The sequence below is a fragment of the Aulonocara stuartgranti genome, assembly GCF_965226115.1.
Source record: "Aulonocara stuartgranti genome assembly, chromosome: 20".
Taxonomy (NCBI): domain Eukaryota; kingdom Metazoa; phylum Chordata; class Actinopteri; order Cichliformes; family Cichlidae; genus Aulonocara; species Aulonocara stuartgranti.
In genome coordinates, this window is record NC_138956.1 from 31,731,087 (window position 1) to 31,757,962 (window position 26,876).

Sequence of the window (26,876 nt, forward strand, 5' to 3'; positions counted from 1 at the left end):
GAAAACTGCTCTTACCATCACAAAGAATATTACCATATGGCCAGAGGGTGCCTCTCAGCAGCTGCAGGACTGTTTTGACAGGACTAACTGGGATATCTTTGAACATCAGGACTTGGAAATGTTCACAGACTGTGTCCTCTGCTATATAAAACACTGCATAGACACTGTTACAGCAGTCAAACGGATCCGGGCTTATCCCAACCAAAAGCCCGGGAGGTCAGGCAGCTGCTGAAGGAGAGGAACATTGCGTTCAGGTCTGGCAACAGGGATTACTACACCACAGCCCGATCCAACCTGAAGAGAGGCATCAGAGAGGCAAAGGGGGACTATAGGAGGAGGATCGAGGACCATTTGAAGAGTAATACCAGCCGGCAGGTGTGGCAAGGCATCCAGCACCTAACCAACTATAAGATCAATCTCGGAGCTGCGGACGGTGACCTGGAGCTGGCAGAGGAGCTGAATATCTTCTTTGCCCGCTTTGAGACCAGGGTACCGGAGGTATTGGAGCCACAGCAGCAACACGCCACCCATAGCAGCACCACCCTCACCCTGGAAGAGCACGAGGTGAGGCGCATGCTGCAGGCTGTTAACCCGAGGAAGGCGGCGGGGTCCTGATGGTGTGCCAGGTCGAATATTGAGGGATTGTGCAGGACAGCTGGCTGGGATCTTCACCAGGATTTTCAACAAATCCCTCGCACAGGCGACTGTCCCACTCTGCCTGAAGTCCTCCACCATAGTCCCCTTGCCTAAGAAGCCCCACATCACCGGCCTGAATGACTACAGACCGGTGGCACTCACCCCAGTGGTAATGAAATGCTTTGAGAAGCTGGTCCGCAGACACATCACAGCAGCCCTGCCCCGCAGCCTGGATCCACACCAGTTTGCCTACAGAGTCTCCACACACTCAATATAAAACTGTCACAATATCTAAAGTCAGCAAACGCAACATGAGGCAGTGTAGTGGTTTACACATTCGCCTAACAAGCCCCTGGTTTGATCCCAGGAGGAGACGCAAATCCCTACAAACCAAGAATCTGACAAGTTAAACTACTCTTTTAAACTACTCTCTTATTCACAAGGGCGAGCCCTTGTGAATAAGAGAGCTGCTTTCTCGAAACTCAAAGCCTCTGATGATTAAAAACTGAGAACAGAAATGTAGTATGAGACAACGTGTGTCCAGCACATACAAGTATTAGTATTAATATTAATAAAATAAAGTATTTCAATGTGTTAATTACATTTTTTTTCTGCAAAACTATGGTAGAAATGCAATTTTTGTATGCCATAATGGATGCACAAAGGATATCTTTGAAATCCAAACTAGGATGCTGGTTTATATTTTGGATCGCTGCATCAATCATTTTCTTTTCTTAATAATTAGTCATCAGGCTGTGATGTGTTAAAGAATTATACAAAGAATTATAAAGCTCTAAAAACGTTGCTTTACACAGTTTTTTTCCAATAGTGTCAGCCTTGCAGACTATGATAATTGCAGCTGTGGCTGCAAGCACAGAAGCCCGACACATCAGCTGTTCAAATATTATGTTTATGGAGCTCAGCCACTCAGGAGCGAGTTAAAGGACGCATTGCCTTAAAGGGAGAGGAGATAAATCGACTTAAGACAGTGAATAAACTGAGCTGCACCAAAGCGCACTACACAATAAATCAGGATTATTTTGATCTGTGAATCGTGTAAAACTACTCTAATAGAAGCTGGTAACAAAAACACATAGCTGGTCATGAGCATAACAGGTTTCAAAACATCAAGTTTCACCAAAAATATTTACAAAGAGAAGCTAAACGTGTCAAATCTTAAATGAAAAGTGCTCGGATGTGGGACTGGTACATAAATTTCACCAGAAGCTCAGTGCCAGCTTTTTCTCCAGCTTTTTCTTCTGTGTCACAAAAGGATTACCAAATGTTTTTCCTAACGTGAGGGCAGAGTGCATTATGGGAGGCCAGAGCCCTAAAACACATATGGAGGATCCATTACCCAACACCAGCTCCCTTTGAAAGCTAACACAATCCAACTGCAAACTGTAAACCGAACCCCGACACTGGATTTGCGACCTCTTGATAAAAGAATAGTGTTTAAAGTTGAAAGATTTTTGAATTCTTTTATTCAGCCTGAATCACACCCAGTCAGAGGAGCAAGGCAAACTACCAGAGGTCAGCCGCTTCTGTGTTGTATTTACAGTTCTATGGCAACAAATGGACTTTATATTACAACGGTGAGAACACTAATCAGAGTTATCATCATCAATCATGTTTTTCTGACAGTGACAAGGTCCTGGAACATGGCTGCCTTATCTTTATGAGAGCTGTAAAAGTGAAAGATCTCAGGTTCTGTTGTAGGGAAAAGGGAAAACAAGCTTGTGACTCTGACTTTGCATCTCGAAGCTTCTGTTTAACAGTGAGAGAAACATTTAAACATCTTTTAAGTTTTCTTTTTGCTCAATTTTGATATCAATCTGGGCACTAACCCTTGGGATTAATAAGGTCACCTTACCAAATAAATGGGGAAGGGTCTCAGCTTCCAGAGATTTGAACTTAATAAAATTATGTAACTACAGTTGATCAACAAATAAACAAACAAACAACCCTTATAAACACAAATGAATTAGCTGGACCTCAGGTCTTCTGCAGGTCAGAAGGCACCCTTAATCAAAGGGGATGTGGTGCAAAAGGTACAAAGGGAGAAATAACTGGCAAATGGTGCAATTAAGTGCATCGCAGAGGTTGCATACAGGGCTATATGGAAACTATCAGCAGGGCTGGATTGCATCTTTCATAATCAGCATCATAAAACAATCATTCTCGATCACGAAAGCTATTTCTAGCCTATCATAAAAGTGCCAGGAACCATAATATAGGAACCATGTGATAATAAACATGAAACGCCTCATTTAGACAAAAGGGTTAATTCTGTCGAGAAGGGACAGGGTTTGGCCACAAGCTGATGTCGTTCCACACTCAGATATGCGTGCGTTGAACAGTTAGTGCCAAAACTGCTATCACAGAGACACAAAGACGCTCCTCAGTGCTCAAACAAAGTTCCAAGCTACAGCTGACATAAAATACGGGCCACTAACCAAAGTGAATCACAGGGTTTCTTCCCTTTCTTCTAAATCATTAAACTGGCTTCCCATTTCCAGAAAATAGAACCCGTGATGCCGTGTCAGAACTGTTAGGAAAGATGAGGAAATGCTGACCACTCTGTTGCATCATTGTGTTTTAGCATTTGGGAAATGAGGAAACCAGTTCATGCAAATCTGAAACTGATTTCTCAGCATTCCTGCTAAATATAAGATTTCAGTTTCTCAGCAGGCTGGCGTCAGCTTCGCCATATTGTTCCTTTGATAATGCATCGAATGGCATCATTGTGGTTTTGCCAGGTCTAAAAATGTCTGAACAACATTTTTCTCAGAACTGTATATATTACAATTTTCAGCATCAGTGTTACTGTTACACGTGTGCAGGTGATACAGTGATAAACCCCCATATCAACACAACTAGATGGCCATCCACCTTCACCACCTTTGCTCTTTAGCCCACAGGTCGTGGCGCCCGTGATTTCTAAAAACCTCGGTCTATTTTACACCAGCTTGGACCCAGATAAGATGATCTTGTTTATACACTTTTTTTCTCTGCATAGTGAAGTCTGAACTGTGAACTCTAGGTACACCAAGAATTTGTGTTCACTGACAATGCTTTTCAGATGTGCTTCTGACGCCATTCAGGGATTTCCATTACAGACTCAGGTCTGTTTTTAATTTGAAAGTTCTGCCCAAGGGGCTGAAGGTCAGAGTCATTCAGGGTCAGTTTTCATTTTTGTCCCTCATGTGAAAGGTTTTCCTTTTGGTACCTATTATAAAATATAAATAAAGAAATTCCCATATAGTCATGCCGATTAAAAAAAACAAACTTTTTCTAAAGTTTCTAAACACTTTTTCCACTACTCAAGAGGAGTGTCTTAACATTTTGAGATAAACTACTGTGTCTTCTGGTAGAGCTATGCACTTTACTGCCACCATGAGGACTGCACTGGGGTTGTCACTCTCATTACTCTTTCAAATTCAGCGTAAATAAGGCCGACGAGCATGAGCCAGCACTGTGGGTACTGAAGCTCAGTAGTAAGAGTCCTGTAAAGAACGCAAAATATTCCACTGTGCAACAGGTCAGACTGTATGACTAAAACTGGGTTCCTGAGCAACCTCCAGTGTTTATTTCACAGCTTGATGACTCGTCTTCATGACTTACCTTCACAGATTACCCATAAAACGCTTTAACCAAGCCTCTACCCGTTCTGCTGCCCAAGGCAACAATGACATCTGCTCACAGCGCGTATACGAACACACACAATCAAACTCGACGTGCCGACTTGCCTCTGGGATGATTAGCAACCAATGTTTGACGCAACTTAAATGACATCTGACAAAGCAAAACTGACTGAACTTGAGAAAACTACAAATGTAAACCACAGTACAAGTAGTATGTGACAAATCTTACTACACTGGTTCAGGATATGGGGTTACTCTCAACCAGTACACAAAGACATGCTACTAGACTGGAAAGTGATGACCACATTATGGGAAAACTTGAATATCTGCTTATAACAAACAAGCAAACACGACAATACAAGTCACCACTCATACTATGTTGTTCAGAACATCAGTCAAAGCAATGTTATGGAGAGACTGCTTATAATAAGTTTTTTTTTCTAAATAGCATCATCTAGAAAATCTTATTTAATTGCAACCAGATACTGCACCAGCTGATGCTGATTACAGTTTCAGTCATACAGACATATACAGAAATATCTGATCAGCCAATCACATGGCAGCAACTCAACGCACAAAAACAAGTGCAACTTTTCTGAAAATTCCTTGTTGATGCCAGAGGCCAGCAGGATGACCAAACTGAGCTGATCAAGTATTGAGAGTAAATCAAATAACCGCTCGTTACAAGAAAGGTAAGTAAGTAAGTAAAATTTATTTATATAGCGCTTTTCACAGATTTAAAAAAAAAAAAAAAAAAAAAAAAAAATCACAAAGTGCTTTAGAACACAGGAAATGGAAATATAAAACAATATAACAGTAAATAAAACAGCAAATAAAACAATATAAAACTATAAAAACAGCATAAGAGGAAATTAATCAAATGCTTTTCTAAATAAAAAGGTCTTCAGCTGTTTTTTAAAAAAAATCAATGGAGTCCGTGCAGCGAAGAGACAGTGGAAGAGAATTCCACAACCGCGGTGCCACAGTCTGAAAGGCCCGATCACCACGAGTTTTAAAACGAGTGGGCGGTACCACCAGCAGTCTCTGATCTAATGACCTTAAAGCCCGAGAAGATGAATGTGGTTTCAGCAGGTCAGATAAATATTGAGGAGCTTGACCATGTAGGGCCCTAAAGGTTAGAACTAAAATTTAACAGTGAAGGGAGGCCAAAACTTGAGTGATATGAGATCTTCTCTTTGGTCGTAAGCACCGGGAATCTTCCCACATCCAAGAAGCTAATCTTCGGTACCTTCTCAGTCGCACCTGGACACCGGCCCTGGTTCCCCTACTTCTTCTTTTCTTCGTGTTAAATCCCACCGATATGTACGGTAACATGCACTCAGGTGAGGAACACACAAAGGGTGGAGGGAAAAATTTCCTGTAATTGTCCCAGCTGTCAAAGTAGCTCTCCATTGAATCTTTGATATACAACAGTGTGCCCCAATCATAAGTATTGGTGGCAGAGACAAAATCAAAACACAGGACGGTAAAATTAATATTGCAAGTGACAATAGCGGCCAGTATAAAACTATATAGGACAGCTAGGGCCAACCTTTCCCGTGGCATCAGAGAGGCTAAGAGACAGTACTCCAGGAAAATATCCCATCACTTCAAAGACAGCAGAGACTCACGGAGCCTGTGGAGGGGCATTCAGACCATCACAGATTACAAGCCCCCACCACAGACTTGTGACAGTACTATCCCCCTGCTGAACGAGCTGAACACTTTCTTTGCTCGCTTTGAAGTCCGAAACAGCACCACTGCACAGAAGACCCCACCCCCTCCTGGTGACCAGGTGATGACTCTGTCCCCGGACAGCGTGAGGAGATCCCTCAGCAGGATCAATGCACGTAAAGCTCCGGGTCCTGACAACATTCCTGGTCGTGCACTGAGAGACTGTGCAGTGGAACTCACTGATGTCTTCACAGACATCTTCAACATATCACTCATCCAGGCTGTCGTCCCCACATGTTTTAAAGCCACCACAATCATTCCGGTCCCAAAAAAGTCATCTCGCTCCTGCTTTAATGACTACCGTCCTGTTGCACTTACTCCCATCCTGATGAAGTGCTTCGAACGACTAGTCATGCAGCACATCAAGACTGTCCTACCCCCCTCCCTGGACCCCTTCCAGTTTGCGTATCGGCCCAATTGCTCAACCGATGATGCCATCTCCACTGCACTCCACTCAGCACTCACACACCTGGACAAAAAAGATTCATATGTTCGAATGCTGTTCATAGACTTCAGTTCAGCATTCAACACTATAATCCCCCAACAGCTCACTCAAAAACTGGTCCAGCTGGGGCTCAACACCTCACTGTGCAACTGGCTGTTGGATTTCCTCACCGGAAGACCTCAAGCAGTACGGGTCGGCAGTAATACATCCAGCACCATCATTTTAAACACGGGGGCCCCGCAGGGATGTGTGCTGAGCCCCCTCCTCTTCACTCTGCTGACCCATGACTGCACTCCATCACACAGCTCCAACCTCTTCATCAAGTTTGCGGACGACACAACGGTGGTGGGTCTCATTAGCAACAGGGATGAGACCGACTACAGAAGTGAGGTGAGACGCCTGGCCACGTGGTGTGCTGACAACACTCTCTCTCTGAATGTGGAGAAGACGAAGGAGATTGTTGTGGACTTCAGGAGAATGCACACCCAACATGCTCCTCTGACCATTGACGGAGCGTCTGTGGAGAGAGTGAGCAGCACCAAGTTCTTGGGTGTGCACATCACAGAGGATCTCTCCTGGACGTACAACACCACAGCACTGGCCAAGAAATCACAGCAGCGTCTCTTCTTTCTCCGCAAACTAAGAAGAGCAGGAGCTCCAGCCCCCATCATGTACACTTTCTACAGAGGCACCATCGAGAGCATCCTGTCGAGCTGCATCACTGTGTGGTTTGGAGCCTGCAATGCGTCCTGCCATAGAACCCTCCAACGCATAGTGAGAGCTGCAGAGAGGATCATTGGTGTCTCTCTTCATCCATCAGGCTGTCAGGAAGCTAAACTCCCTCCCGATTCTGCCCCCCTCTCCCCTCTTCTCCACCACGGTCTCACTGAACTCTGTCACACACACACACACACACACTCACTCTCTGACACACTCACTGGCCTGCTCCAGTCACTTTGTGGAGCATTGGACTGCCATTACCTCATAAGACTTTGCTGTTACACTATCTCTTACCGTACACTACTAAATCTCCATTTGCACTATTTGCCTATTTTGCACCACTATGCCTTCTTACTTGAATATTGTATATTGCATAGCTTTTTTTTGTTATACGTAAAATTGTATTGTATTTATTTAAATTTTTACTTTTTAATTATTTTATTTGCATTTTTCTAATCACTAGGGTTTGAGAGTAACGCAATTTCTATTCTGTGTATGTCCTGTACATGTGGCAGAATTGACAAATAAAGTTGACTTGACTTGACTTGACTTGATATCAGCGAGCTGTACTAACGGCACAAGCGGCAAAGCCAAACACAGGCGCCATCTTGCTTCAACCACTCCCCGAGGTGCGAGTGAAGCTGAATCAGCTTCAGTCCGCACCAGGTGCCACTCCCGTCAGCTAAGAACAGGATAGTGAGGCAAAAATTCACACAGGCTCACCAAAGTGGCACAGTTTGGTACCAATTGAAATACTACCTGATCATTGTTGCTGATCATGTCCATCCCTTTATGACCACAGTGCATCCATTCTGCTGATGGCTGCTTCCAACATTGTAACACAACATGTCGCAAAACCCAAATCATGTGAAACTACTACACTAGCAAAGTGTACCTAATAAAGTAGCCAGTGTGTATATCTTAATATACTTATAATTTTCAGACTATTGGCCAGACAAAATAGGCCACTGACCTCTCACCCAAACAACCTTTTTTCTTTTAAAAGTGTCATTCGTGACTGTCACATCCACTCAAGGCATTCCCACATTTTTAAGCAGCGTCTGCATGCAATCACAGTTTAACACAATTCAGCTCTTTATGGGATTTGGGGACCTTTACTCTTCTCTGCAGAAGCTCCAGACAGAACGTGTTGGTACTTGTCTTTTAAGAACAAGACCCTTAATTGATGATCAGTCAGCTCTAAATTCAGAACAAGACAAGCTTTCCAAACAGAGACATGGAGCTAAGCTAATTTGCAACAGACAGTTGTTTCACGTGGCAAAAATCTGTGGTTGCAATTAGAAATAATAGCCTGACTTTGCCTGAAATGAAAAGCCCATTGTTTCAAAAAATCCAAAAGGTTCAGGGAGAAAAATCTGCTACTGTTATTGTGAAGTATATCGAAAGTTTGGGACATGTCACAACATTGCACGGGTGGGTGTTTAGTGAGCAGCGTCGCTATCTGATTACATTATATTGCGTTCTGGGAAGCTGTTAGGAACATTTTTCATGATTTTTTACAGACTAAACAGTGTTTCAAGCAATAATCAAAAACATTTCACAGATTAAGAGAGGATTAGATACAGTGCCAGTGCTAAAGCCTGACTAATGTCTATTTGTGCTAAAAATCAAAGTTTGCATGCTGAAAACTGTTTCGAGAGCTACAGCGAGCACATTATTTGCCACAACTTGAACCCGATGACCGTCTGCACCATTTCCAAGCTGCGTGTTTGGCAGCCAAGTGGATCGGGATCCTGCAAGCCTCTATTGGCCTTTTAGCATCACTCATCAGTAACAAAACAGGCGCTTCCTGGTGCTGCAGGAAGAGCTGAAGTATAGCAGAGAGAGTTCCTGAGTGACTCATCATCATGTGAGATTCAAAGGTTCAGTCGGCAGTACGACGCGGCATGCACATGCATGCGTGTGTGCTCATAGATGCACGAAGAGCTGGCAGAAGATTTGAGTCTGGCAGAAGGCTCAAATAGATGCCCAAGATTCTGCAGTGCCGATAATGCTAATGGAAGACAATGAGGTCATAATGAGATCATGATGAGATACTAGGAGGAGGAGCCCATGGACAACAGAAACAGGTGATATGGAAAATGATAAAGCTTGTGGCGCAAAAACAAAACCAAAAAAAGGATGAAGGGCGTGTCTATGTGCAAAGTGTTGTTCACAGAGGTGGTGTTCGAATCTAATCGTTTTCAAAAATTTACCCGTTTGTCCCAAACGTAACTCACCAACAGATCTATGCTTTCGCGGCGTCCGAGAGATCCATGCTCCACCTTCTCACTGCCTGGCGCGAGGATGTAGGGGCTCTGGACTCCAGGCGGCTTCATGTTGGGCAGGCTGAGAGACCGCAAGTCCTTCACGCCCTGCTCCACCTTCAGCTCATCGCCTGGCCGAGCTACACACACACACACAAAAAAAAAAAAAAAAAAAAAAAAAAGGTCAAGCTGTGTGGAGGAAATACTGGAAAAGTCTTAAGTCATTATTTATCTTTTATAGCAGAAAAAATGCCAAAGAGTTTTCTCTTCAAACTGACTTTTGTTCTGAGTTTGGACTTTTTTTGAACTCCGACCAGCACCCAACAGAATGGGGTGTGATGGTTTTTCTTACATTTTTACAGCCTCTTAAAAACACAGTAGACGGGTTAATACAAATCGAATGTTGGGCTTAAATTAAACCTGCAGTGGTGTGTTTTTGGGTCACTTTGGGGCAGTGGAAACTTCTCACCTTTCAGGTAAATATCTTAGAAATCATGCAACAAAAACAAATATCCCTGGTGAAAGTGCTCACTTAAAGAGAAAACCTAAAACTAGTTCTAACTAAATTCATGTTAAAACTCAGGAGAGACCATGATTTAACTTACAGGACCAGAACAGACTAGAGCAGAACAACATAGATTCTCAGACTTCATGCGACCGAACAGCTGTGAACTGTTTACCTTTGACCTCTGTATATTTTTGAGACTGTATGTAACTCCAGTCTGTGGTCAAGAGGTGAGAGAGTGGGAGGGGACAATTTCAAAGAAGAGCAATTACTCGTGGTACTGGATCTCATTATGAGCGGCTCTAATGGGCCTTTCATCTAAAAGCGAAACAGTGGAGAAGGAGCCATTTCACCCAGTTTCCACCCTGGAAAAAATTAGGGAAAGTCTAAAGACTCATATCGCTGTTTAGTCAGTGAAATTAGTGAGAATTTTCATGAGACTTTTGGAACAAGATTGAACAGATCAGTGACACATTTTCCACGTGTAGTTTTAATCACTAGTATATTACAAAAGACGCAGTCCACTCCTTTTTCCTGCTTGTCAGAAACACGGGTGTGAGAGGAAACTGGCCAGCCTCATTCGTCTCGATTAACCATTGTTAAAGAGGCACAGAGGTAAGAACAGTGCAACGTCTAAAATGCTGCTGCCGAGGACGAGACTGCTCGGTTTCTAGGAAAAACAACAAAAGCTCCACTTTTCCTGTGGGTAATTTCATTGTGCTATTGAAATTGATTTAAAGAGGTTTCTTACAGTCTTTTTTTTGTCCAGCAACTGAATAACTGACCAAAAAAATATCCTAAACAAGCTGCGGACCTGCAGTTATGTCAGCTATTTTAAAGAAGAGAGGAAATAATTTGATTTGTTGATGAGATTTGCATGATCTTTATTTGTTTTACCGAATCTCATGCGATCAGCTCATGAATTTGAGACAAAATTCAATAGTCATTTACAGGTGAAGGGCTGCAAAATGCATCAAAAGAAGGCATTTTCTGCAATTAAAGGGGAGACATTTGGCAACATTTGACTTTGTTCTGCTTATTATTGGGTTATTACAAAAAATAAATCAACCTGGGACAAAATTTTTACTGATTAGGATTTTAAAAGTATTGTACATGATGTATTTTGGTTGCTTCAGTCATATCACAGTGAAATAAAGCTTCTGCGTCTTTATGGGAAACGTATACTCAGGATTCGTGTGAGGGGGTCACAGGAAATATGATGTGGAAAAATTACAGTATTGCTCTTTTGGCCTCTGTCGTGCTGATGATTAGTGGATTTTTGTAGAGGATCTTCAAAATGAATCTGATAATTGAATACCATATTCTTCACTGCTCTTCCTGAACCTTCATCTGCCCTTAAACTCGCTCTGTGTTCAGGCCAGTTTCTCTTTGTAATAAAACACAGCCATAAATTTTAGTCTTGCATATCTAAAAAGATTTCATTGCTGAGAAGTTGTTTCATCTTCTGCAACAGTCGACAGCGATAAATCAGCCACAAGCGCTATTTGTACGAATCGTGACTCATAATTTGACATCAACTTAAGTACTTGTTTGGTTTTACCTTTCACTTTGAGGTAGTGTCCTCCAAAACGGTAGGCCTCGAAGTTGAGGGACAGTGGCGTGTTAGACTGATCGAGGAACAAGACCACCCGGGACAACTCAATGCCATTCCTTTCAAACACAGGACCTAGAACCTCTCTGGTAAGACGTGACGAAGAGAAATAAAATGTAACTATCATATAAACTGTTTTTAAAAACTTTTTAATTCAGTTTTTAACACAATGCTCACCGCAGTGTCTTCTTTTTCATAGCAGGTACAATTTCTGTTTTTATGTCCACATTGAGGTCAAACTTGAGGCTGAAGCACTCCTTACTGGGGTCCTGCAGGAAGAACAGAGGGACTGTGAGTTTACACAGGTGGGACGGGCTGTCCGGCTGTATGCAGGCTCTCAGCAGAGCCACAGGGGGGCTCCTTCATACTTCACTGCCTGGCTCAGACAAAGAACAGCCTAGAAGGTGCTATCACGCCATATCTTGGTACAGAGAAAAATGGCAGCTGCTGTATTTAACAACTCTTTGTCTATATCATATAATCTTCCTGGATTCCTTCCAAGAACACAGCATGGGTTAAAGTGTTTGCATGACATCTTACATCAGTGTGTCGTCTCCGTGGTTTCTTTTTCACCAGTTTCATCCCCACTGTTTTACGCTCCCTGCAAAACAGTCAAACACATCATCACCCCTAACATGAAGCAGCACTTCAAAAAAGCCCAACATATGAGAAAGTGCCGTCTTCATCTGTCTGCATCACAAATTTTAATGAGATCTGACAGGCGACATGCTTTATGGCTCCAATTTATCCTATAGCATGCAGGGAATAAGAGAGGAAAAGAGGCAAGCAGGAGGAAAACTGGAACACTGGTATGACATAACACAGGGTTACTGACCCACGGTCACTGCTCCCTTCATCCTCTTCCTCCAGGTCCGAGGGGGGGCTGGTCCGTGGGGGACAGGAGCGTGTGGATACGTTCCGAGCCAGGATGGAGGCTAAAGGTTAACAAATCACAGCAGTCATTCTCTGTGTTGTTTCACAACTAAGTTAACCTTTATTGTAACAAATTTTAATTTGCATTGTTAATAAACAGATAAGTGGTAGTTAATTCAACTTTTCTTAAAAGTTATTTACTGCAAAAGAATGAAAAGATCATTTTTCTGGTTTGTACAGGACTGTCTGGATGATTATTGTAAAATTCTGCTCTCAGTCTATGTAAATGGTAACAGTTTTTACTTCAGATAGAGAACAAAAACATAGCATCCTTTGACAAACAAGGAAGTTCAGTGACAGTTACCTGCAGTTCCTGCATTTCCACTACATCGTGGTTTCTTTTTGCAAAGACATAAAACCAAACGAAACAAATCCCTACACTATAGATCACATAAATCACTGTTGTAACTTATTCATTCTTCCATTCACAGCATGTGTTAAAAACAATACAGATTCTCTTTTATATGGGCACGTTGCTCGGCCGTACATTTAAGGATGCATCCCTACAAATGTCCATTCAGTTCAATTTTATTTATATAGTGCCAAATCAGAACAACAGTTGCCTCAAGGTGCTTTGTACTGGGGTTGCACAGTTTCTACAAAATAACTGACTGGAACTTTGCTGGCACGATTGAAGCCAAAACTGTCTGCATAGAGTGGAAGACAAATTTTTACTTCAATAAAAGTAACAACGCTCACTCAAATTACAAAATGTGCAAATGTGGAATTTCGCGACAAACGCACGTTGAGCTGTGCAAGAGGAAAATGATTTACACGATCTGCCTTATTTAGACAATAACAACAACTCTGAGTCCTTGACATTTACGCAGCGATGGCCTGCAGCGTCATCCTGCTCAGGGAGGGATACCAAATAAAGAAATCATGCAAGTCTACCTTGAGGTTGCAAGTCAAATCGGGGGTGCCGGTCAAAGTGCATGTTGTCTGAATTCTCTGAATGGCAGCGTGAGTCACATGACTCACACAGGTGGAGGGGGCTTTTGCTATTCAGGTCTTGACAGTCTGGGTGGTGACAAACCTAAACACAGAAAGCAAAAGAGGGGGAAAAGAGAAAGTCAGAACAAAATAACTGCCAAGGACATAAAGTGTCTGCATTAAAATACAAAAACAATTTAAATGACTCAGTCAAAGTAAAAAGGGCAAAACAGTCACACACACTTGGAATAAACAGCTCCCTGCCTGACTATTGTTTCAGTTACAATTAAAATGACCACAGAAGCTGTTGTGGGCATTCCTGCGGTTTGGTGACTCCCACCTTCCCACCATCTGTCCCTCAGCGGCATGACAACTAATTGAGTTAAAGTCAGTTTTACAGCACGTGTGCTGACATAGGACCAGCTTGCCCTGACCTAATCCTTACTGGTATCCCCAGAGGTGAAGCAACAAAACTGACCGCAGGTCAGCAACCGCAACACTTCCAGGCCAGAGAGCTCAAGAAGCTCCATAGCTGATGCAACATGCAGCAGAAGGCTGCAGGATTAAAGGATCTCCTGGCCCAGACATATACACCCACCCCATGTCAACAATGGGCGGCGAAGCACTGGGGGAGCTCTCCGTGTACACCTCCTCACTCCACCCTGTGTCCCTCTCACCATCACCCACACCCGGCTCAGGAAGCGTGAATGTATGGGGAGATACAATGGAAGTCCCGCTAATGTACTTCCTGTCATTGTTTCCATGTACTCATGAGGAGCAGTGTGTCTGTGCAAGTGTGTGTAAATATGTGTGTATGTGCACAGCAGTGATTTGAGCACAAGCTAGACAGACTAGCTGATATGTAAACAACTATAGAAGGCAAGCGGTAGATGCCATACCCATTACATGAGCCTATTTTAGGCAATAATATGCACAAAAACAATACATCAATAAAGAAAGGAGTTTAAGAGGACAAAATAGACTCAGATTTAAGTACAATGTTCCCAGGCTTGGCGCTGTAGCCTTACATTGTGCAGATGGGACCTGAACTCTTTGAAAGTTGGCTCCATATCCAGATCAGCGGACACTGAAGACCCCAGTAAACATTCAACGTGCCCCCTCTTTGGTCTGCTAATTCACAGTGCAGCCCTGTCAACCCACACTGACAAGCTGCCTTATTAATCCCCTCCTCTCAATGTCTAGCCAGATATAATCGCAGATTTTAAGGAGCAGATCGCAGAGCTGCAGGAGGACAGAAAGGGGGGAGGAAGGGAGTGAGCGGTAGGGTTAAGGAAGGGTGAGGAGTCCCGGTGAAGATATAAAGGCGAGGCAGGAAGGAAAAATAAAAAAGGTCCATCCAGAAGCTTTTCAGAAGTACAAAGCCCCCTAATCTTGCAGCCTAATTGGTGCCTGTGCTCTGTCAAAGCCATCTGACGGTCCTGCAGAGATTAAACAGCCCCATAAGCCAGGGTCTTCTTCTCATTTTCCTCTCCCCAGCTCTGTCGTTTCTGTCCTCTGCCACCACCATCATAGACTCCTCCCTTCCTCCGATGCACTCATGGTCACTGTACCCAGACACAGCTTCAACCAGAGAAGATTTAAATAGAGACTACAGCGAGAAAAAGAGCAGTGAAGTTAATGAGAGAATGGCCTTTTGTACTGTAGTGAACAGACATGAGATTAAACAGCAATTCCAGTTAATTACAACTTGATTTTTATAGTTTGGGTTGTCATATTGCAGATAGTCAAGCAGGTGTGTTGCTAAAGTTACAGACAGAAATGATGGTCATACCCATGAATAAAAGATTTCAGATCTAAAAACGCAGACATGGGTGCTGATATTCATATTAAAAGTCATCACATGAGCACTATTCAGTGATAAACATCGTGTAAATGGACCGACCTAGTTAGCAAATAGCCGTATCAGCAAGCATTGCTCACTTTGTGGTGACTGAGGTAAAGGAGGACTAAAAGAACAGCCAGAATCTGGGTTAGAACATTTCTCAATAACCACAGTCGATGACGTTCTGTAACTTGCAGGTACAGATAACTGCTGTGTCTCACATCTGACTCACTGACCTCACCTCACCACTCAACAGCTAGAAATAAGTGATAGAAAGTTGTTAAAACATCACATGCTTATGCTTCTCTGAAGTGAATGTCAGTGCACATACACGTGCGCATTTTTGAACAGCAGCGTCAAATATCTCATCACACAGAGATGCTAAGTTCTCCATGAAGTGTGGAGACGCAAAGAGAACCACACCAGAGAAATACAAGCAAATCAGAAGCCATATTTAGACAATAAGATAGGTAGGCCCTCCACGCTATCAAGTCAGGGCGTTCACATTCCTGCAGGAACTAAAGCAGCTGGAAAAAAAAAAAATCGGATGCTTTAGCCAAGATAAATGGTCCATCATAGGATGAACTAATGCCTCTCCTGGTGAACCAAAAAGAACCAACTGTTTAAAAAGTCAAATACACCTAGAAAAGCCTGTAATCTCACAGTCATCACAAGATAGATTTAGCTATCAGAGCTATGTAGATTTTTGCAATACTGAACATTCCTATCGGACAGTTATTCAGGTACAGCCTGACTTTTACGAAGCATTTCTGGATACGGATCAAAATGGAAAAAGGTGGAGGAGGGTACAAATGAAGTTGGAGGTGGCGGTGTGAGACAGCTGACAGGAAGCCGCGCATGCCTCGGACGGTGAACGTATGAGTGAGTGCGTGGCGAGACAACATGTGTCATATGAGTGCGTCGCGTGAGTCCCCTGCGTGCCTGCTCTCAGATCTGCCCGGATTAGTGGGGTAGTTTGGGGCGGCATGACTGCAGATGAAAACGCTGAAAACACAAACACACACAGCCCCAGCTTCGCCCCTTACCCAACAGCTGAGAATACACACACAGGCCCCAGCAGCGGCCCCTTGACTTGGCTTACCAGATCCGATGCCACGTGGCACGCGCTTATGCATCCTTGCTTTCACACATCCTGCAGCTTGCCAATTCTCCCCACATGCATAATTGAACGCACAAATACAGGCATGCCTGCTCAAAAATTGTGTCATCGATGAGCCGCACAGCAGTTGTTCAGCTGTAATAAAGCTGTTTTTGTTTGAAAGAAGATGACTCGAGTCTCCTGAGGTGAATCAGGATTACCTCAACACAGTCGTCCATGCAGGGACACACAGTGAGGCTATATCCACACACATACATGACAGCTGAGGATTATTTTATTAAAGAAAAATTGCTTTACAGAACATTAGGCTACTTCACACAGTGACCTTAATGACATTACAGTGGGGAATGGTTATCTTAAGTTTAAATTCAAATTTCTTAAACATGATTTATAATTAAAAGATGAAACTTGTGGGTTTGGAGCCACATCAGCCAGGCAGTTTAATTTGGCTGCGAGCTCCTCACCACCACCACCACCAATAATTTTGGTATCCTGAGGACAATTTTATATAAGTGCGGACAGCTTGCCACATCCTCACAAGCTGGTAATAACGCTTAGTGCATCATATAATTCCCCACACAGAGAGAAAGGCAGCAGACCCAGATTACAGATCTGAGTGTGATACGAGGCCCATCCATCACAGGGCTGCTTTAAAGACAATCTGCTCAGTAATGCAAAAAGCCAAAGCTACACTCCTGCCTGTCTGCAACCTGACTTCAGTTCCCCCTCAAACCTTACTCAGCCTTCCTCCGGAACAGCTTGTCCTGCCAGAGAACACCTAGCGCTTATGTAATAGCACGCATCACTGTGTGCGCTTGCATCACGTTAAAGTTGAAGAAGAGCAACGAGATATGGTTCCTCTCTGTGTGGTCTGAAAGAAGAGGGGGAAAAAGACTAATCCTAGTTTTGTTCTGTAAGTGTCATTAGGAGGTAGAGTTTGATGGGAATTTATCAGCTATTCAGAAATGCTGAAAACTAAACCAATCTTACATTATAAATACAAAAAAGAAGAGTTACTTATTAGGTTGATAAGCTTAAAACTTGATAGAAGACTACACCAGTCTATCCGATTCATCTACAAAAACACACAAATCAGTCATTATCAGTGGTGCTAGAGTGATTTTTGTTTTTAATCACAGACCCTGGCCCAGTGTAACCCTGTTCAGGAATGTTTCATCCACTGCACAGTAGACAGCCCCGGATGGTTTGAATCGAAAGAGCTCAGAGAGGACACGTGCGCTGCTATAACCAAATGTCCTGTACGTTTGCCAAATCAGTCAGTTCTTCTTCATGTGCGGTGTCCCGGCGCTTGTAAAATCACAAGTACTGATTTAAGTCGCTGAAAGTACAGATTTAATCCCACCCTTATTGTCGCCTGTCAGAGTTGACACCACACTTCAAAAGCGTTGAGCCAGCAAGTTGGGCTTTGTGCTTTGTCAGAATTGTTCTCACACAATGCGTTTTATTCTTACAAGGGAATCCTGTTTAAAATGTCTCATCGGCTGGTTTCGGATGCATACGTCTTGGTAACTTAAAGAGCAGCGCACAGGCGAGCTTCACCAGGGGAACCATGCATGACTGTCTTCAAGCATTCCTTGAGGCAGCCTCAAACAGGCTAGACCCAGTACAGACACAAGTTCAGAAGGAGTGCATTAACCCCGAGGCAAAAGCGAAACATTTTTGTAACATAATAGGAATTTGTTACAAATAATAGGAAGTTGTGTTTTCTGATATTTTTCAATTGAAAGCAGGAGCACCGGTAACAGCTTCAAGAAGACATTTGGTAGACACCCAGAAGAAGAAATAAAAAGGAGACCCGTTATGCTTTTATTTTTTGTCATATATGCTTTTACAGGGCTAACACATGTGTTAGCCTTGGGTCTACGTGTTAGCCCTGCGACAGACTGGAGACCTGTCCAGGGTGTACCCTGCCTCTCGCCCTAAAACAGCTGGGATAGGCTCCAGCACCCACCACAACCCTGAAAAGGATAAGCAGAAGTGAATGGATGGATGGATATGCTTTTACAGTGGCGGATGCTCATATTAAAAATGGCCACAAACATTTGTTTTCAGGCAGTTTTTTTCCCCACTCTTGGCTCCGTCAAAGAGAAGGGATATTTCTAACATGCTCATCTCACACACACACACAGCTCCGGCTATGGGCAGAAATCCTCGTCCCACCTGCTATTCAAACCATCTGTTGACGAGGCGCAGCCAATCAAAATAAAGCTGACTGAAAGCAGCAGTTTTTCTGGCATGCCACACATCAGATGACAGAAAAAAGTTCACACCCTACACCACACAACTTTTAGAAATCATTAAATACAGTTTTAGGTTTTATTTTTTTTTTGTTTCATCCTTTCTTTTCCCTCTTGTCATTGATGTCCCAGCTGCAGTGGCTTTATGTGGAAATACAAATTAAATGGCTTGTTTCAGTCAGTGGATGAACTGAGAGGGGCAGTATCTTAATGTGTTTAAGAATAAATCGACTGAGCTGGGAATATAAAAAGGATATAATAAGTCCCCTTTAATAAATGTTGTTTTACTTTTAGAGTGTGTGTATATTCCAGGGTGGATATGGACAGATGGGTTTATGTAATACATGTAAACGTTCTGCATCTGAGAGAAAAACATAGCTCCAAAAGGAATAAAACATATTTTTTCATTGCCTATTCCTACACAACACTCTTCTACTGCACCGACAGACATGGCTGTATGTAACAGTGGTGCCCACACCCATAGAACAAACTCAACTCCCTATCATTGTTCAAAGTGGTTGTCATCAACCACCCCCCACCCCAGCCTGTCCACCACCACACACACACACACACACACACACACACACACACACACTATAGAGAACATGGAATCAAAGGTAGCCTGAATCAACACAAAACACTGTATGCTTCATATTGAGTATAATGCATAACACTGTTTGTTTAAGTTGAATGTATAGTTCGAGGTCAAGCTTCTGTCAGACAGTGAAGGAGCTCACTGCACTCCAGTGTTTGTTGAGATTGCAGGTGACATCTATGTGCAGTGTGTTTAATTACACTCGCCAACTTTGATGCTTACCATCGTTCCACTCCCACAGAAGAAGCTGTGTTAAGGTCCTGTCTTGACATGCACGCATTGACTGATTTGGCAGCTGGTCGAGATTCTCCTCCGCAGTCAGTTATTTTAGCCTCAACACCGCTGCTCATCAGTTATGGAGCTGGTCTGGATAATCCTGCTACAAGTCAACCTCTCACCTTCTTCCAGCTGTGAACACCCTCACACTCCTGCCCCCCCTTTTACAAAAACACGGAAGGAAAAATGCTCAAGTGCATCTCAATAAGCACACCTACGCACACAAATGATTGGTTAGCAGCACCAGACCAGCAATAGTCATGCACAGTCTTGTTCGAATACTGCGACTGCATTTAAGTCAGTTAAACATCCAGACAGACTTTGGTCAGATGAACTCACACAGTCTAAAACATCAAACTAATTAAAGGTAACTCAGACACAAGAACACATCACCCGTGGTTCATAGTCTAAGGCTTAAAGGCAGATAACCACTGTCTGATTTTTTATAGTCAAATACACTTATGTACTAATGTTTGACCTGTCTGCATAAATACAAGACACTACACAAACACAAGTGTACTTTCTCTGGGAAATGAAGTACATGGAGCTGCTGTACTTCAAACAAGCAGTTATTACATAATCTGAATCCTCTGCTGCTACTATGAGGGGATCCACTGGTTAATCAAAGATAACAGACTTGCCCCCTTTGTGGAACGGGTCACTGCAAATTAAAAAGTTTTTCTAAAGGATCATTTTATCCTGCTCCCATCTACAGAGCAAGATGGTGTAAATAAGTCGACTGAACACCTATGGGAGATTTGGGAGCACTGGTTTATAATAGTTTCACTATTATCAAAACATCAAATGAGGAAAAATAGTGCTCCATCCCTCCCGTAGGGTTTGTGAGCCTGGAAAGGGAATCTGTGAGATCACCTATTGGGGAGGTCACCTATTGGTTTGTGAAGTCGTGCCTCTAAAACTCAACTGGAGCATTTCAGCCATTGTCATCTGCACCAGAGACTGAGGCAGAGGTGGATCTTTTTATCAAGCTGCGTTTCTTTTTCAGTACCTTTGTCTTAAGAGCCCCCTTTCATTGTCCTCTCGGGACTAAAGCACGCAGCCCCATAGGGCCTCCCTGTGTATGCTGGAGTGGGCCTACTTTCCTAAACATTACAGAGTTGCCATTAGCTGTGGCCCGGTAGGTGGGATTGAAAACAGCACAGAGTAAGGCTGCAGGAGATCAAAGAGGTAGCCTGGGCAGGCCAGGCCCACGTCTGATTTATTTTTCAATAAATAAACAATGCATCTGTTGAGGAGTGCCATTGGAGAGCCCCGCCGCCGCTGCTGCTGCTCCTTGGCTCGCTTTCTTCTGCTGCCATCTGTCCTCTGGCTAAGCAAAGGGGGCGGAGGAGGATAGCCAGGCCCCCGTTTTTTACTGCGGCCCTTATGCAACACGACTGTCTGCCTGTCTGCACGCCTGTTCCTCATTAAGAGACTCTCCCTCACCGTGGTACAGTACAGTGCTGACGCCTTGCACACATATGGATTTACTCAAACAGAGGCACTTGTTGTGTTACATCTTTCCAAGAGAGAGCCCAAGTGTGTGTGTGTGTGTGTGTGTGAGAAAGAGAGAGCAAGAGCGAAACCGTGTGTTCACCAAACTTTATACTCATAAAAAGGCCGACAGTGGTAAATTCTGGTGATGGTACTCATTCATTAAACAAAGATCAAGTGCAAGCAGGAGAAGCAGTTAACAAGGGATGATGTCATTCAAAGGCAAGTGGAAATAAAACAATAAAAGCAAAGATATACAGCCTAATGACCCCTACATGACATACTGCCGATTTAACCAGTGGACAGGTAAGAAGTGATCATTTATACTTTTACTGTGTTTGCAGTTTTACTACTTAAAACTAGTAACTGCCAGCAAATCAGCTGAATCATTTTTAATTCAGTTAACTGAAATTTTATCGGATGTAAGGACTTAGCTTCTCCATGCCAACATTTTTAGGCACTTTTAAAAACCAGACACCTGGCAAGGGTTTTCATCCACAGCAGAAAAGTTGAAGGTCACTTTAGGATCTTTGGATGGATGTTCAGAAATTCTGTTTGCAATCCTTTTGAGAACAATGACACATTTTATAGAAAGGTTATGCGATTTCTAAAATGGTGATGGAAAAAAAGGGCCTTTTCTTCTTTTCTTTTTTTTAGATGTTGTAAAATACTATAAATAGCAGAAGACATCTATAGCTGCATGTTTCTGGGAAGAAGTAAAAGTTCTCATCAGCCGAAAGTCCCTGTAGGAGCAATAACGAATTAGCCTGTTCTCATTCCCAGAGCATCTGATACTGCCATTTTGTCAAACTCATGCTAGGATCTATGCAATGAGGCACTGGTTTCATAGCAGAAGTGGGAAGGATCTCACCCCTAACTAGCACTCATAAAAGGAACCCTTGGCAGCACATTTAAGCTGGCCCAAAGTACTGATATTATGAAACACAGTATTTAGTTCCTAAATCTAACCAACCAGTGAAAGTGAAAGCAAAAGCAAATTACTATCCAGTGAGGGAAAATAAAAAGGATCAATGTGACATGATATGCCAACTCCTTCCTGACATACTAAGGAAATACCCTGCCGACATCTTCTAAATAGGAGTTTATTTGGCACTCTTTAAAATGAGACACTTATGTACGCCTCTGACATTCACACTGCCATTGGAAAATCTTTTGCAGATCTTTGTTACGCCAAAGATTTCTAAGAAAATAAAGAAATGTTAACTCCCACTGTTTGTGTATAGCACTCTGTCTTCGGGGCGATATAGACCAATTTGGAGTGGACGTCACGGTTACGACACTGCAGTTGCTTGGGCGGCGGAATAAAAGTAAAACAAACATGGCAAGATTCTCAGAATAAGAACTGGACATAAGACAGAAATGGCAAAAATCATCTAGAATGCAATGAAAAGGAAAAATGCGGTGCTTGAGCAAAAAGTGGGGTAAACCCAGTGTACTGCAGGGTCAACACAGAGAGACACAATCACACCTATGATCAATTTAGAATCACCAGTTTATTTACCAAGCATGTCTTTGGACACTGGGACGAGTGCTTGGAAAAAACATGCAAACTCCACCTTTAAACCAAATGGTTCACCTTGCGATATCGAACATTGTTCTCGTAAGAGCTCCATTAACAATAAAGTAAACAGTTTATTCAGTTTATCTTACGTTTGAGATAAAACTAGGAGTGCAGGCACAACAATCAACTGCAGGAATATGAAATGTTTGCTCAGCTATGGCAAGTACAGCAGATCTCGGATGAAGCAGGAAGTCTGTCTGTAAACTGTAGTGGGTGTTTACACCAGAGAGTTTGGGTAATCACTTTAACGTGTTTTCTCTTCAAAATAAGCTTGTATGATCATCTCGCTGACGTGCCCCCCCCTCCACTTTCACCACAAACTTTGTTTTGTCAATGCTCTTGTGTCAGATCGCCAGTTAGATTGATAAATAAAGTCTAAATTAAGCTGAATTACGCCAAAAGTAGACATTTCGCAATCTTTTTATCAGGGTCATTTAGATTCTCACTGCAGACTGGAGATACCAGTAACTGTATACAGTATTTCTTAATGTCATCCTCCTCTGCAAAGTGACACATGATGAACAAGGACTGGATTTTCCCAGATTACATATAGACATTTAGAATAAATGAGCTTATTCTGTATTACTAACACATGAACATCATTTATATTGCCACTACATGGAAAACATTTTTTTAAAGACCCAAGAAAAATGTATTTCTACTTCCTCTTATGGTAATAGATTAGAATATATACAAATTATATTGGGTGCCGTTTCCATATATTCATTAACTATTCTGTGAATGACTGACTTGGGGATGCATCAACACGCTTTCCTTTATCATTTCCCCATATCACGTACAGCAGAGCACCAGACAAACCATCTAAAGGCGGAATGAGATCCAAAGCTTCATCTGTCAGCACACGGCTCTCCGAGTTTGCCACTGAAAGTAACAGACTCAGGAACAAACATGCTCACAGGAAATACAGCAACTCTTTTTTGGGGGTAAAACAGACAACGCATTCCAGAGAAAGTTATGTTTCAACATGCAATGAAGTTTGCCCAAGAAAAATATTACCTCCTCATTTTTTCACAGCTCATTTTACTAAAGCGCCCCCCCCCCACCAAGAAAACAAGAATGCCAGCACTACTTTTTTCATCTCCCTTACAGGCTGTATGAGTTTAAAAGAACATTAAAGTGAGCTAAACTGGCTGAAATCAAATTATCTGACTGTCTTCAGCGGAAACGCAGCTGACCCTAACTTCTGCTACTTGGTCAAATATTTACAGGAAACCCAGATGACACATGCTACTATCACTATGCTGTCAATGAGGAAAAAACAAAAAACACAATAAAATAAAACGCATGCCTCATGAGAAGAAGAACACCAATAAATCCTCTCAGAGCTGAAGAACTAAATGACAGGCTCGACACCATTCACCATTCAAGACCATCAATACAACTTCATGAGAGAAAAACACCACTCACCAGCAGCTGCTCTCTCTCTGCTTGGACAAAGTCAAGTGTACTGACTGCTGTCTCAGTCAATGCTGGCTGACTGTGACGTAACCAGCCTTCCGATCCATAGCTTCAGGGCAGTAGAAGAGAGCGGGATAGACAGGAGGGCGGTGAGCAAGACCAAAAAAGGAGGAAGTGAGAGGAGGAGGGGGGGGGGGGGGGGGGGGGGGGGATTGGCTATTCCAAGTGAAATGAGAACTTTCAATGAATGTTGATTTGGATGCAAGATGTTCCGAATAAGACTTGGAAATTGATTATTTGGAAACCACTTCCAGTTTGGTATAAAGAATATGGAAAGGAGAGAACAGCGGTGGGTGCCAGGGTGTATACTGGTCTGTTGATATAAGAAGCAGATGTGAAATATGCAGACATACGAGGAAAAACAGACTTAAAGTGCTGGTCTGCACAGATGTAGATGATACCTACAGGCAGAAATAAGACAAGTACTGCCCAGAACGAAAACTGTAACTGAAGGTCTGCCCACTTTGAAGTCATTAATTCCTCATATCATTCATTTGTCAAGCAAAGAAGTCCAAAAACTACTCAAACGAGATAACTTTGCTTATTCCCATATAATGAATTCAACACATCGAGTTTATTTTGACTAGACAAAATAAACCATTAATTAAAAATCAGCCAGTGACAGCGATAATGTCCAGATAAAGCCCCACGTGAATTCAACTGCTAAAGCGGCGCATTTCTCCCAGCTGTTCTGGGATGAGTATTTCACAAACTTATCTAACAAAAAGGAAAACTTAAAAGCACCATCACCGCAAAATCTAAGAAAAACAATCTACGTTATCTTTACCTGCCATAGAAAAACTCCACGTCTCAGCAAAGGTAACAGATCGATATCTCCAACGTCCGATAGGCAGCAGGTAGTGAAAGTTTTAGTCCCAAAGTGAACTGAACTTGCTGTATAACTTAAGTTTTTCTAGTTCCTGAAATAATTCAGAGTTTCAGGGTGACGCTGTTAATATGACACACGGCTGGAGTGTGACAAAGCCGAGAGCCTCACTCGCTTTACTACAGCAGACACACAGACAGAAATAATCAACCCCACCCCATCTACTCATTCTCACCCAACAAGCTCACACACATCCAGGCTGACTCATGCAAACTCGCACTTAAACTCTTCTTTTTCCCCCTGAGAAACGGATTGATTTTCCATCAGACAAGCTGAGGTTTCACCATCGAACTAAACGGGCAAATTACAGAATAGCTGCGTCTTCGTGCCTAAGCTCAGCTCCACAGCTTGTTTTAGAACTTAATTTGAACTTTGACCCCACCGGAGCAGGAGGTCAAATGAGGGAGTTGAGTTTGGTTTCTTTCCAAAGTGCTGACCAGGGGGAGGAAAAGGAAGTAAATCTGTCAACATTGCCATCGGCACACTTTTAAACCTACGTTCACGGCTCCCTGTTGCTCGGTCTGGATCAGTTTTAGGGGGAAAAAAACAAAAAACAGATAATGATGAAGGAGACAGGAAATCAAAAACAAAACAACAAAGATATTCAGGTATCACACATTTTCCCAATTCTTTTTGTCATGTTTTAAAGTTGAGAAGTTTTTAAAGGGACGATCCCCTATGTTTATATGTCAAAGCCATGAGATCACTAGATGGCTCCTGTGAGTGCCACATGTACAAGGTATCCTGTTACTCCCGAGAAACATCTGTGTGAAAAAAATAACCCGGATTACGTCACAGTGACATCAGCCGGTTTCACTCAACTCAAGTCTGAAGACGCATTTAAAACAAAGTCTGCAGCAGTCAACTGTTTACAGTAATTTTGCTAGTCAGTCGCTTTAGAGGAAAAGTGACAAATATTTGAGAAACGGTTTAGGAATTTCTGCTTGTTTTTATCTCACAGCATGAATTCTGGCCTGTTAAAACATGACTTGTGTCCAAACTAATTAACTATTTTTGGCAGCTCCCTTTTCACAAAGGACGGCCACAGCAGGTAGCATGTTTGGTTTGGCAGATTTTTACGTCTCATGCCCTTCCTGACACAACCCCAAAGGGATTTGGGTCTGCCTGGAATCAAACCAGGGATCTTTGGCTTGTTTAAACCACTTCACTGTGGAGCCTTTCCTTCTTAACTGATTAATTAATTAAAGGTAATCTGCAGATTAATAGGTGGCGCACTGGTGCAGTGTTTAGTACTGTCTCACAAGAAACCCTGGGTTCAAATCCACTGGCTAGCTTAGGCTTTCTGTGTGGATCTTTGTGGGTTTTCTCCAGATACTTTAACTTCCTCCCAAAGTCCAAAGTCAGGTTAGTTAGTGGGCTTAAGTTAATTGGTTATTCTAAATTGGCTGTCTTTCACTCTGTGTTAGACTGGCAGCGTGTCACCCTGTTTCAGCTGGGGTACAGCTAAACTTGACAAACAGTTAAGAAAATAAATGGATGGAATCTGTGGATTAACAGCTGTGATGTGCTACTTTTTTTGTGCCAGTTTTTTGTTTGTTGTTTCAAATCAATAAGTCCTCTCTTTGGCCTCTTAGGAGGAAAAAAGTCCCTGGTTCATTTTTTTTTTTTTTTTAAAGGTTTGGACTGCTGACATTTAGTGACCAAACAAATTATTAATAGTGTGCAATGAACAGTCATTACTTGTAGCCCTAGTTTGGTGCGGTATGTGTAGGAGGGTGAAGCCTTGTGTGGGCTTGTAGTGTAACAGCATGTGAGATTTACAGCCTAAATTTCCTGTTACAGTCTGTTGCGCTGACCACAAACACTCAGCCCACTACTCTCCGTTCTGTTGTCATTCAGGTTAATCTGAGATGAGCCATGTTTAAATCCCCCACAATTAGCCTGCTCGCAAAA

General features: G+C 42.7%; 1 protein-coding gene across 4 annotated transcripts in view; it reads right to left on the minus strand.

Annotated features, from left to right (window-relative positions):
- The window catches only part of plekhg5b (pleckstrin homology domain containing, family G (with RhoGef domain) member 5b), a gene marked incomplete at its 3' end in the record, with an annotated part of 81,168 nt that overhangs the window by 14,392 nt on the left and 39,900 nt on the right, over window positions 1-26,876 (minus strand). For 2 of the 4 annotated variants that reach the window (XM_082519074.1, XM_082519077.1), the window contains exons 3-8: window positions 13,391-13,532; window positions 12,399-12,498; window positions 12,104-12,164; window positions 11,741-11,832; window positions 11,513-11,649; window positions 9,420-9,586 (exon numbers count right to left, since the gene is read on the minus strand). In XM_082519074.1, the coding sequence (XP_082375200.1) occupies window positions 9,420-9,586; window positions 11,513-11,649; window positions 11,741-11,832; window positions 12,104-12,164; window positions 12,399-12,498; window positions 13,391-13,532 (699 nt within the window). Of the gene's footprint in view, window positions 1-9,419; window positions 9,587-11,512; window positions 11,650-11,740; window positions 11,833-12,103; window positions 12,165-12,398; window positions 12,499-13,390; window positions 13,533-24,025; window positions 24,141-24,863; window positions 25,092-26,876 lie in introns of those variants that run through there. The other 2 variants (XM_082519075.1, XM_082519076.1) reach the window with 2 other exon arrangements.